Below are 12,336 nucleotides of genomic sequence, written 5' to 3' on the forward strand. Positions count from 1 at the left end.
AATCAGGGTTCGGTGAGCTGCGGTCTCTCGCTTGTGTTCTCCCTACGGAGGACACTTGCGACTCCACAACAAACAATTGACATGCTGCGGCTTGGAAAGTTGCAACCGCAGGTCAGAGCTTGCTGCGGGAAAAGCAAGCACAGTGGGCACGGGATTTCTATAAATCCCATCCACTGTGGTTGTACTGTATAACACAGCGTTTTGGACGCAGATTAAGCATGCTGTGTCCAAAACACTGTGAACACTGATCGTGGGCACACACCCTTAGGCTATGTGCGCACGTTGCGTACTAGCCCTGCAGATATTTCTGCAGCGATCTGAAGAGCACATGTGCGCTTTAGATCGCTGCAGAAATGTCCGTAGTGAGCGCCGATTCCATGCGCTCTGCCTGCAGCTCCTGCCATAGACAGAGCAGGAGCTGCCGGCAAAGCGCAGGAAAGAAGCGACATGTCACTTCTTTTTGCGCAGCGCTTCGGCAGTAGCCGAAGCGCTGCGCTCTGAGACGCCACGTGCGCACGGCCCCTGCACAATCTCCATAGACTGTGCAGGGGACGCAGGACGCATGCAGTTACGCTGCGCTGCAAAGCGCAGCGTAACTGCATGAATTTACGCAACGTGCGCACATAGCCTTAAAGTGTCCTGGTCAGTACCAGGACAACCCCTTCTGATTCCACGTTTCTCCAGGTAAAATAAAGCCTATACTAACCACCCATACCGACGCCGTTCTAGTGGTGCCACAGTTCACGCAACCGATGCGCACGTGACATCACGTAAGCCCCAAGTCCAATCAGCGATGGCTTCGGTATCTCCACCTTTGGCCAAACGAGCAATCAATAGGAAATGAGAGGCAACCACGGCGCTCAATACCTGTTGATTACTCGTTTGGTCCGAAGGTGGGGACATAGAAGTTGGCGCTGACTGAGCGCAGAGATCCCATGATGTTACAACATCACGTGAGCCCCGGGAACATTAACTGTGACACCACTGTAACGGCGCTGGTATGAGAGGTGAGTATAGGTTTTATTATTTTAGCTGTTAGAAACGTAGAATCAGTGGACAACCACTTTAAAGTAAATCTGTCAGAACGGTCAACCATTTTAAGTAATCTATATGGGGATGTTGGTTATAGAAAGTTAAATAAAATGAAAAAAAAAAAAAGGATATCTGCAATCTGATGTTTTATTACAAAGATATCAACTTTTCATAGATGTAAATGAGCTGTAGAGATCTATGGGCCGGACACAGATCTCCCTGAGAATCTGCCTGCAGAGATGATTTTAAATGAAAGGTGAGACATGTAATGACTGACAGTCTGCTCTTACTGATCTACATGAAGAAACAACAGTAGATAATAAAGAACCTTCAAAGAACATTGCAGCAAAATACTTCTTTCAAATTTTAAATGTGTTTTTAACCTGTTTTGGTAATCTCCTGATAAAGGGGACTGATAACATCTTTCATTTAAAATAATCTCTGGAGGCAGATTCTCTGGCAGATCTAGTACATAATAACAGGTCAACTAAATTCACCGGTTGTGTGAGAAGGCATTACCCCGCCACCCCCATTTTGGAGATATTCAAATAGTAATTTAGAGTTAAATGTGCTACAAATCCAAACACTTTTTCTGCAACAAAATCCCAATGCAGATTTTGCTGTGTCTTTTTTTTTTTTTTGTATAAGGGGACATCGGAGGAAATGTTATTTCTATTTTCTTTATGGCACTAATAAAACGTCTAGTGAGAAGGTAATACATATCCGTTATTGATAGTGTGTATGCTGCCCTCTAGTGACACACACAGGTACTTTCTGTCTCACAGAATTTGAAACTCTTCAAAGATCCTCTGCACAAAACAACACAATAGATGCACTGTATGTGATGTATATTCCATAGCACCCTATTCACATTCTTTGCAGGACGAGATGACATTTTCAGTGCTGCCATAATTTTTACTATACAACTTTTTTGAACATTTTTGATGTCTTAATTTTTTAATGTCTTTCATTGTATGGATTATACTACAGTTTTATAGCTTGGGTTGCTACAGAAGCGGTGAAAAAACAAACATGCACCTTTTTTATGTACTTTAATTTGTAGATAAAAGAGCACTGTTTGTGGCAAAATATTTTTCGATTATTTTTTCACACTTTATTTTGAGGTGTTTTTTTTTTACATTTTTACATTAGTTTTACCTTTTTTTTGGCCCCCAATTGGCCCCATACAGTAATTACACACATAAAGTTTGCCTCACATAGTAATTTTGGCCAACATCTTGTAGTAATATCTCTTTCCTGTAGTAATGTCCCCATCCTGGTCCCCATCTTGTAGTACTGTCCCCATCCAGGTCCTCATTTTGTAATAATGTTCCCATCCTGGTCCCCATCTTATAGTAATGCCCCCATGTTCAAATAATGTCCCAATCCTGGTCCCCATCTTATAGTAATATACCCAACCTGTAATAATGTCCTCCATCTTGCACCCCATTTTGTAGCAACATTCCCATCCTGGGTCCCATCTTGTTGCAATGTTACCCATCGAGATCTGCATCTTGTAGCAATGTCCCCATCCTAGTTTCCATCTTGTAGTAAAGTCCCCCATCCTGGTTCCTATCATATAGTAATGCCCCCATCCTAATCTCCATCTTGTAGTAATGTTCCCATCCTAGTCCCAACCTTGTTGTAATGTCTCCATTCTGGTCCCCATCTTGTACCAATGTTCCCATTCTGGTCCCAACCTGGAAGTAATGTCCCCATCCTGGACGCCATCTTGTAGTAATGTCCCCATCCTGGTCTCCATCTTGTAGCAATGTTACCATCCTGGTCCCTATCTTGTAGTGAAGTCCCCCATCCTGGTCCCCATCCTGTAGTAATGAGCCCATCCTGGTCATCATCTTATAATAATGTCCGTATCTCAGTCACCATCTCTTAGTACTGTTCCCAACCTTGTAGTAATGTCCTACTTCCAGGTACCCATCTTGTAGTAATCTCCCCCATCCTGGTCCCCATCTTATAACAATGTTCCCATACTGGTCGCCATCTTGTTGTGATGTTCCCATTCTGGTCCCCATCTTGTACCAATGTTCCCATCCTGGTCCCAACCTTGTAGCAATGTCCCCATCCTGGATGCCATCTTGTAGTAATGTCCCCATCCTGGTCCCCATCTTGCAGCAATCTCTTTGTCCTGGTCCCCATCTCGTAGCAATGTTCCCATCCTGGTCCCCATCTTGTAGTGAAGTCCCCCATCCTGTAGTAATGAGCCCATTCTGCTCAACATCTTATAATAATGTCCCCATCCAAGTCCCCATCTCGTAGTACTATTCCCATTCTGGTCCAAACCTTGTAGTAATGTCCCCCTTCCAGGTACCCATGTTGTACTAATCTCCCCCATCCTGGTCCCCATCTTATAGCAATGTTCCCATCCTGGTCGCCATCTTGTTGTAATGTTCCCATTCTGGTCCCCATCTTATACCAATGTTCCCATCCTGGTCCCAACCTTGTAGCAATGTCCCCATCCTGGATGCCATATTGTAGTAATGTCCCCATCCTGGTCCCATCTTGTAGCAATCTCTTTGTCCTGGTCCCCATCTTGTAGCAATGTTCCCATCCTGGTCCCCATCTTGTAGTGAAGTCCCCCATCCTGTAGTAATGAGCCCACTCTGCTCAACATCTTATAATAATGTCCCCATGCTAGTCCCCATCTCGTAGTACTGTTCCCATTCTGGTCCTAACCTTGTAGTAATGTCCCCCTTCCAGGTACCCATCTTGCAGTAATCTCCCCCATCCTGGTCGCCATCTTGTAGCAATGTTCCTATCCTGGTCCCTATCTTATCGCAATGTTCCCATCCCGGTCCCAGCCTTGCAGTAATGTCCCCCTTCCAGGTCCCCATAGCAGTAATTTCCCCCATCCTGGTCCCCATCTTGTAGCAATGTTCCCATCCTGGTCCCAGCCTTGTAGCAATGTCCCCCTTCCAGGATCTTGCAGTAATATTCCACATCTTGCAGTGATTGTACAAAAATAAAATAGAGACAGAAAGCTATTTCGTTACAAAGTTCTGACATTCATTTTTACATCACTAAAAGCCTCTAGAAGTTTAGTTCCTCAACAGTGCTGAGCGGATCGATCCCACAACGGGCACTTTTTCCAAATAATAAAACTTGTACAAAAACAACCCTAATAAGAATGGCATCGTTAAATTTCACTATTTTATCCCACTTTCTATTTTTTCCCTTGTTTCCCAGTCTGTATAATTAGTGTCATTCATAACTACTAGTCCTGCAGAAAGCAAGCCCCGTGTACATGGAGGAATAAGAGGAGCCGTCACTCTGATCCCGTCGCTAGATTCATTGTAGTAAATACTTCTGTGCAGTTCTTCCGGGTAAAATAATTGAGAAAACGTCATCATCATTTTAAGGAAACTTGTCCTCTATCTGCAGTTACAGCAGGTTTCTCTTGCCCACATCCAAAATGGCCGCCGTTACGCAGAATCCACCTAGCAGCAATGCTGTGGAGACGGTGTATGTTGCTATGGTGACGGCCGAGTCCGTGCTCTCACAACTGACAGCTGTGCGCCTGTGACTGCGGCCAGGAATGGCTGGTGAGTGCGAGGAGCTGCCGCACGCGTCCTCTGTGTGACTGAGGCTCTATTAGGACTCACGGGGGCAATATTATAAAAGTAAGGGAATATTGGCTATTGCAACCAATCAGATTGGAGCTCTCATTTATAATTGAACCTTTGAGAAATGTAAGCAGCAACCTGATTGGTAGCCCTGAGCATCTATCTCTTTACCAAGCACTTTGTTTCAGTTTGCATGATTTCTCCAAGCTACTTGGAGACTTTGTGCACTATACAGGACATGGCAGCATAGTGCATGTGAATGGTGGCATTGCTGCCCGCAGATACTGCAGCCCGCAGATACTGCAGCCCGCAAATACTGCAGCCCGCAGATACTGCAGCAAGCAAGTTATAAGGAGTCTAACTGGTTCTGAGTTTTTGTGCTTTCTTGTCACGCTTTGCCATCCCTTGGCAGTGAGATCCCATTCACTTGCACTATGCTACGATTTTTGGTCACTTGACTAGTGTTGTGGCCTTAAGGGCCATTTACACGCTGCGACATCTCTAACGATATATCGTCGGGGTCACGGTGTTTGTGACGCACATCTGGCGTCGTTAGCGACATCGTAGCGTGTAACACCTATGAGCGACCTTAAACGATCGCAAAATCGACGAGGCAAAAATCGTTGGTCTGTGATACGTCGTTCATTTACCAAAAATCGTTGACTGGTCAGTAGCGAGGTTGTTTGTCGTTCCTGCGGCAGCACAAATCACTATGTGTGATACCGCAGGAACGAGGAACAACCTCGTTCCTGCGGCCGCCCGCAATGAGGAGGGAAGGAGGGGGGCGGGATGTTCGTTCCGCTCATCTTCGCCCATCTGCTTCTATTGGACGGCTGCCGTGTGACGTCGCTGTGACGCCGCACGAACCACCCCCTTAGAAAGGAGGCGGTTCGCCGGCCACAGCGACGTCGCAAGGAAGGTAAGTATATGTGACGGCTGTAAGCGATTTTGTGAGCCACGGGCAGCGATTTGCCCGTAATGCACAACAGACGGGGCGGGTACGTTCTCTAGCGAGATCGAAGCGTGTAAAGCACCCTTTAGTCTCCATGTATCCTAACAGTTTGGAGGTGGCACATACAGTATGTAGCTGGCAGTGGCGTACCTAGAGTCTGATGGATCCCGGTGCAGAGTTTGAGTCTGGGCCCCCCCATATGCTCGTCAGATGTAAGGGCCATTGAAGCATTCTAAATCCTATAAAGACATACAAGTTGAAGGGGACTTCATTGTGTAGTAATGTCCCACATCCTGTACTAATGTCCCCCATCCTGTGGCACTTCCTGGTAAATATGTCCCCCATCCTGGTATATGCCCACATCATAGCCCCATCCTGGTGTATGACCCCATCATGGTTATATCCTGGTATATATGGTCCCATCCTGGTATATATGTCCACTATCATGGCCCCATTCCGGTATATATATCCCAATCATAACCCCCTCAAGGTATATGTCCGCATCATGGTCCCCATCCTGGTGTATGACCCCCATCATGCTCATATCCTGGTATGTATGGCCCAATCATGGCCCATCCTGGTATATATGTCCCCATCATTGCCCCATCCTGGTATATATGTCCCCATCCTGGTATATACCTTATGTCCCTATCATGGCCCCATCCTGGTATATATGTTCTCATCAAGGCCCCATCCTGGTATATATGCTCCCAGCATGTCCTCATCCTGGTATATGTCCCAAGCATGTCCCCACCCAAATAATTATTATGACCGAAGGTAGTGTACTGCGGACACAAAAAGGCATCCAGACAACGGATATCTATGGAGTGTGGCCACTTATGGCTCATGCACAAAGCCACATACCCTATTGTGGTGGCCATGTACTTACAATAGCTGTTGCTTGCACACTTGTTTGCCCTACAGCTATTCCTCCTGACTCCTTCATACATTATTGACTTGGTTGGATGCCTGACTTGCATGCCATTTATTTTCTTTGAAACTGCCAGAAAAAAGCTGCACGCAGCTCTCGGCAGGCCCATAGGGAATGAATGGAGTGGCAGTTGAGCATGTGTACAGCGGCTCCATCCTAATGGGGTAAAAATGTCCTGTTCTACTGCTCAGAACAGGTCCCAGCGGGTGGACCTTCAACAATCACAATCAATAACATAACTTTCTTCACCAAATAACACCTTTAATGACCGACCATTTTTCTTACTTTTGCCTCTTTGCATCCCAGCAGTCTTAACTTTTTATTTTTTTTTTACTAGCATGCCAGTATGAGACATTGTTTTACAAGGGGCTGCTGATAAGTCTTTGGCTTTACCCAGAAAGAAACGAGATAAGATGATGAAACTTTACATTTATTCCACATACTCTCCACTGATTGTAAACACACTTCTTACATCGGTATTCCAAATTCTGTAAGCCTAGCAAAAAGAAGGATTTCGGTAGTGCCTCAAACCAGGCATCCGTAGCAGTCATGGCATCAGAAATGGTGTGAAATTTGGTACCCTTCAGGTGTTTCTTCAGGTTTGGAAACAGCTAATAGTTGGAGGGAGCTAGATCTGGTGAATAAGATGGGTGGTTAACCAGCTGGAAGCCCAGCTCTGCCAGTTTTGCCGTGGTCGCTTGTGCAGTGTGAGCAGAGGTGTTGTCTTGCAGGAACAAGATTCCTATGGACGGCTTGCCGCGCCTTTTGGCCTTCAGAACTGCCTTCAATTGGTCCAAAAGTTCAATGTAATACCTTGCATTGATGGTGGAACCCTTTTGAAGGTAGTCCACTAGCAACACGCCCTCCTTATCCCAGAACACAGACGCCATCACCTTAATGGCTGATTTTTGCACCCTGAACTTCTTTGGACGAGGAGAACCACTGTGCCGCCATTCTTTTGACTGCTCTTTGTTTTTAGGATCATACAAATAAATCCAGGTCTCATCCATAGTGACCAGTCAATCCAGTAAGTTCTTATCAGTCCGGAAACGCTGACAAATGGACCAGGAAGTTTCACTCGCATGCTTCTCTGATCTGTGGTCAAACATTTGGGGACCCACTTTGCAGATCGCTTCCTCGTGTCCAAATGTTCATGGATAATGACACAAACGTGTTTACAGGAAATCCCCATGATGTCTGCTATGGCTTTAGCTGAAATTCGTGGATTCTCCCGTATGAGGTTGTGCACAGCATCGACGATCTCCGGAACAACAACCACTATCGGTCGTCCAGGACGTTCCTCATCATTGGTGCTACAGTGGCCTGTTTTAAATTTGGCAACCCAGTTCTTAACTGTGGAATATGAAGGGCATTGATCACCCAATGTCTGCGACATATCACCATGAATATCCTTTGCGGACTTTCCTTGCAGAAACAAGAATTTTATCCCTCTTCTGCTGTCAGATGCTGTGAATATTGCATTAGACTCATAAGGCTTTCATGTGATGTAACATTCATTACCATAGAAACAAAAAAAGATCACAAAGCCAAAGACATCAGCAGCCCCTCGTACAGTGGGTACGGAAAGTATTCAGACCCCATTAAATTTTTCACTCTTTGTTTCATTGCAGTCATTTGGTAAATTCAAAAAAGTTTATTTTTTTCTCATTAATGTACACTCTGCACCCCATCTTGACAAACAAAAAAACAGAAATGTAGAAATTTTTGCAAATTTATTAAGCAAGAAAACCTGAAATATCACATGGTCATAAGTATTCAGACCCTTTGCTCAGTGTTGAGTAAAAGCACCCTTTTGAGCTAGTACAGCCATGAGTCTTCTTGGGAATTATGCATCAAATTTTTCACACCTGGATTTGGAGATCCTCTGCCATTCTTCCGTGCAGATCCTCTCCAGTTCCGTCAGGTTGGATGGTGAACGCTTGTGGACAGCCATTTTCAGGTCTCTTCAGAGAAGCTCAATTGGGTTTAGGTCAGGGAAGTCCATTAGTGGAAAAAATAATACCTTCGCTGACCCACGCAGCTACTTATACAGCACTCGGAGATGGATTAGCGCTTTGGACAGTGATGGCTAAGTGCCATTTTCACCCAGTTCCGTAGTGTTGAGGAGAAGAAAATGAAACCCAGGCCATATCGGAATGGAGCAGCACTGAAAGGGGAAGTGACGGAACGGAAGGGGTGTATATTTTCTGTTAGATTTTCTTTAAGCTTTCTGAGGATCATTTATATTCGCCAGAACATCCCTTTGTTTTTGTGCAGCTCCTTTGAAGTCATACAGCCCCCGTGCTTTGTCATACAGGTCTCTTGGGCTGTGTGCAGACATTTTCTCCAGTAGAAGCAAATAAAAAGTTTTCGAAGTGGGCCACAGTTATCAATACTAATGTTTTGAACAATCTGAAAATGTGACATTTATCCCAGTGGTTCCTGATGTATAAATTTGGTGCAGCTCTACGCTGTCTACTCCTAAGTTTACATTATCTATTAGCCGGTTTACTTTGTGCCAAAATTTCGGCACATTTTTGATGCGGTCACATTTAAGCCATGCCCTATTTCCAGCAACCTCACACTCATTTGCTACCCAGGATGCAGAAAGTGTCCAGAATCAATAATAAATGTAGCTCAAGTCGTAAAAGTTTTTTAGTGATTAGAAAATGAGTGGCTAAAAATCTAATTTATGAAAGAAAACGGCACAGTGTAAGTGCAAATGTACACAACCATAACATGGCGTTATAACTTCTGATATTTATTTGCTATCCAGAAACAATGCGGAAATCCCTTACTATGAAGGATTTGAAATCTGCAATGGAAACCAGGTTAGTTCTGTGTGGAATTAGTGAAGAAATACTGATGGCACGAGTCTGTGTGTGAATTGTTCTGCGTTTGCTCCTGTTTTGGTTCGGAATTGACCCTATGGACGAGATTTATCAAAACTAGAGCAGCTGCGAAGTGGAGCAATTGTCCGGAGATTTTAGACCTTTGGAAAATTAAAGGGTTAATGTTATTACAAGTGCTTTCTTTTTCCCCTGCTGATGGTTGATGAATCTCTTAGGGCCGATCTCGGAAAACAGTGCATGGAATGGCAACCGGATTCCCTCCTGGAGTATGAAAGGTTACTATATTGAAGCTGTGACGCTCGGGTTAGAAGAGCCGCGGCCAGTTTGTGTATTGTACCCCGAGATCGGACCAATTTGGACTGACGCCTGCATGAGCCCTTAGGGGTACTTTGCACGCTGCGACATCGCTAGCCGATGATAGCGATGCCGAGCGAGATAGTCCCCGCCCCCGTCACACATGCAATATCTTGTGATAGCTTACGTAGCGGACATTATCGCTACGGCAGCTTCACACGCACTTACCTGCCCTGCGACGTCACTCTGGCCCGCGACCCGCCTCCTTCCTAAGTGGGAGGGTCGTGCGGCGTCACAGCGACGTCACACGGCAGGCGGCCATTAGAAGCGGAGGGGCAGAGATGAGCGGGACGTAAACATCCCGCCCACCTTCTTCTTCTGCATATCCAGTGGAGGCAGGTAAGGAGATGTTCCTCGCTCCTGCAGCTTCACACACAGCGATGTGTGCTGCCGCACGAACGAGGAACAACATCGTATCTCCTATTGGTGCGACATTATGAAAATGACCGGCGCTACACAGATCACCGGTTTACGACGCTTTTGTGATTGTTTATCGGTGCATCTAGGCTTTACACATTGCGACATCGTTACCGGCGCCGGATGTGCGTCACTTTCGATTTGACCCCAATGATATCGCAGTAGCGATGTCGCAACATGCAAAAGTACCCCTTAGTGATTGTTGGCAACTTACACAATCCGCCAAAATTTTGATTATTGCACTTTCTTTTTAACAGAAAAATGGAAATGTGTTTACCCATTGAGACAGAATACATCAAGAATCTTCAGAAACAAGTGTACCTTCTGGAACTGGAGACGTCCTTCTTATATCCTTTCAATAGCCATGTGCTCAGCTTTATGTAAAAGGTCTAGGAACAGAGATGCCTAAGAATTCACTAAAGGGGTATTCTCATCTTTATTAACAACTAACTGGATAAGTGATAAATGCTGATTGCTGGGGTGTCTGATTTCTGGGACCCATCAATACCTGTCTGAATGGAGTGGAGATCCAGTATGGAGGAAGATAACTCCGGTACACTATATGTTTCCGAAGGAGGTTAAAGTATACAACTTGTATACAGTTGATTTCAAATCCTTTTCTTTAATTCAATGTGCAAAAAGGTGAGCAAAAACGTGCTGTACAAAACAGTAAATCCGCCAGGTCGCAACGTTTCGGCCAAAGGCCTTCTTCAGGTCGGACAGACTAGAATCAACAAGAAACACTGGTAGGTGAAGATATAGGATACCCGTATGCGCTATCGACCATAAAGTATACAGCCACAGACAGAGTGAATGATGGCATATAGAAACACCTCATATCCCCGGGGATGTTGTGGATTAAGCTCTGGGCTTGTGAGGGAGGGTATCCGGACATGAGATCAAGCGTAAATCTCTGTATGCTGTGACTGAAGGCCGTGCGTAAGCGGGTGGGGGATCCCATGATAGTAGTAACTCAAACAGCATGTACGGTCCAAGTACAATCTAAGGCTATGTGCGCACGTGTGCGTAATTCATGCAGTTACGTTGCGCTTTGTAGCGCAGCGTAACTGCATGCGTCCTGCGTCCCCTGCACAGTCTATGGAGAGTGTGCAGGAGCCGTGCGCACGTGGCGTTTTAGAGCGCAGCGATTCGGCTACTGACGAAGCGCTGCGTTCTAAGAAGTGACATGTCACTTCTTCCGTGCGCTTTGCCGGCAGCTCCTGCTCTGTCTATGGCAGGAGCTGCAGGCAGAGCGCATGGAATCGGTTTGTTTTTTTTTCACTACGGACATTTCTGCAGCGATTTAAAGCGCACATGTGCTCTTCAGATCGCTGCAGAAATTTCTGCAGTGACTGTACGCAACGTGCGCACATAACCTAACACTGCATAAAGTGTATAGGTCGCAGTAGAAAATACGGCTGAGGTTGCTCCATAAAGAATGAAGGGGACGCTATATAGTCCAAAGGTAAAACAGGTAATCAGAGCCTGGGAGAGTATCCATGTAAATCCAGGTGGTTTAATAAGCAGTAACTTCAAAGGATAAGCCTCAGGAAATGTCCATGAAGTGTGGCTAGTGAAGTCCGGGGAAAATACCAGGCATGTGCCTCTGGTGCAGCGTTAGCAGACCGCGCGTCCTGTGTGCCGGAGTTATCTTTCTTCATTGACTCTATTTTTCTCCTGAGCACTTATGCAAGGTGATGCGAGGTCTTTTCTCTTATATTGGAGATCCAGTATGGGACTGCCAGTACCAGCTATTTCCACCAACAGAGAATGAATGTAGTGGAGAGTGCATCTTTAGTTCTTACTCCACTCAGAGCCCCCTTTTTTGTGTTGGTGGAGGTCCCCGCAGTCAAACCCCCCTGCGTGATTGTGAAGTTATGAGCAGCGGTCATGTGCCATTGCTTATACTAGGAGACCATCAAGGAAAACGCCTCAGAGCGAAGGAGCAGTGCAGGTCCTAAGTAAACTTTTTTTGTCATCTATGCAAGACCCTAAAGCCATTAATAACCGATTTCCAAATACTATTTATTTTAGGATTAGGATTTTTCTGTAGGCTTATTCTAGTTTTTTTCAGTAAACACTTTATAAAGAATATTTTGATACACACATGTAAATTTGGATGATTTTTTATTTTTGAAGGGTGGTGCATTTAGCAGGTTCAAATACAATGTGGGTGTAGAGTAATGGGTCAATAAAGAAATGGAGCCGGCCACACGA

The 12,336-nt window shown here is 45.3% G+C and overlaps 1 protein-coding gene across 2 annotated transcripts in view; it reads left to right on the forward strand.

Moving 5' to 3' along the window:
- The first annotated feature begins 4,470 nt into the window (after nt 1-4,470).
- The window catches only part of LOC142244097 (uncharacterized), a 126,110-nt gene continuing 118,244 nt past the window's right edge, over nt 4,471-12,336 (forward strand). Inside the window, exons 1-3 of one of the 2 annotated variants that reach the window (XM_075316294.1) lie at nt 4,471-4,592; nt 9,273-9,327; nt 10,377-10,466. In XM_075316294.1, the coding sequence (XP_075172409.1) occupies nt 4,586-4,592; nt 9,273-9,327; nt 10,377-10,466 (152 nt within the window). In that variant the 5' untranslated portion in view covers nt 4,471-4,585. Of the gene's footprint in view, nt 4,593-9,272; nt 9,328-10,376; nt 10,544-12,336 lie in introns of those variants that run through there. The other variant, XM_075316295.1, reaches the window with a different exon arrangement.

This window comes from Anomaloglossus baeobatrachus, chromosome 6 (genome assembly GCF_048569485.1).
Source record: "Anomaloglossus baeobatrachus isolate aAnoBae1 chromosome 6, aAnoBae1.hap1, whole genome shotgun sequence".
Lineage (NCBI taxonomy): Eukaryota > Metazoa > Chordata > Amphibia > Anura > Aromobatidae > Anomaloglossus > Anomaloglossus baeobatrachus.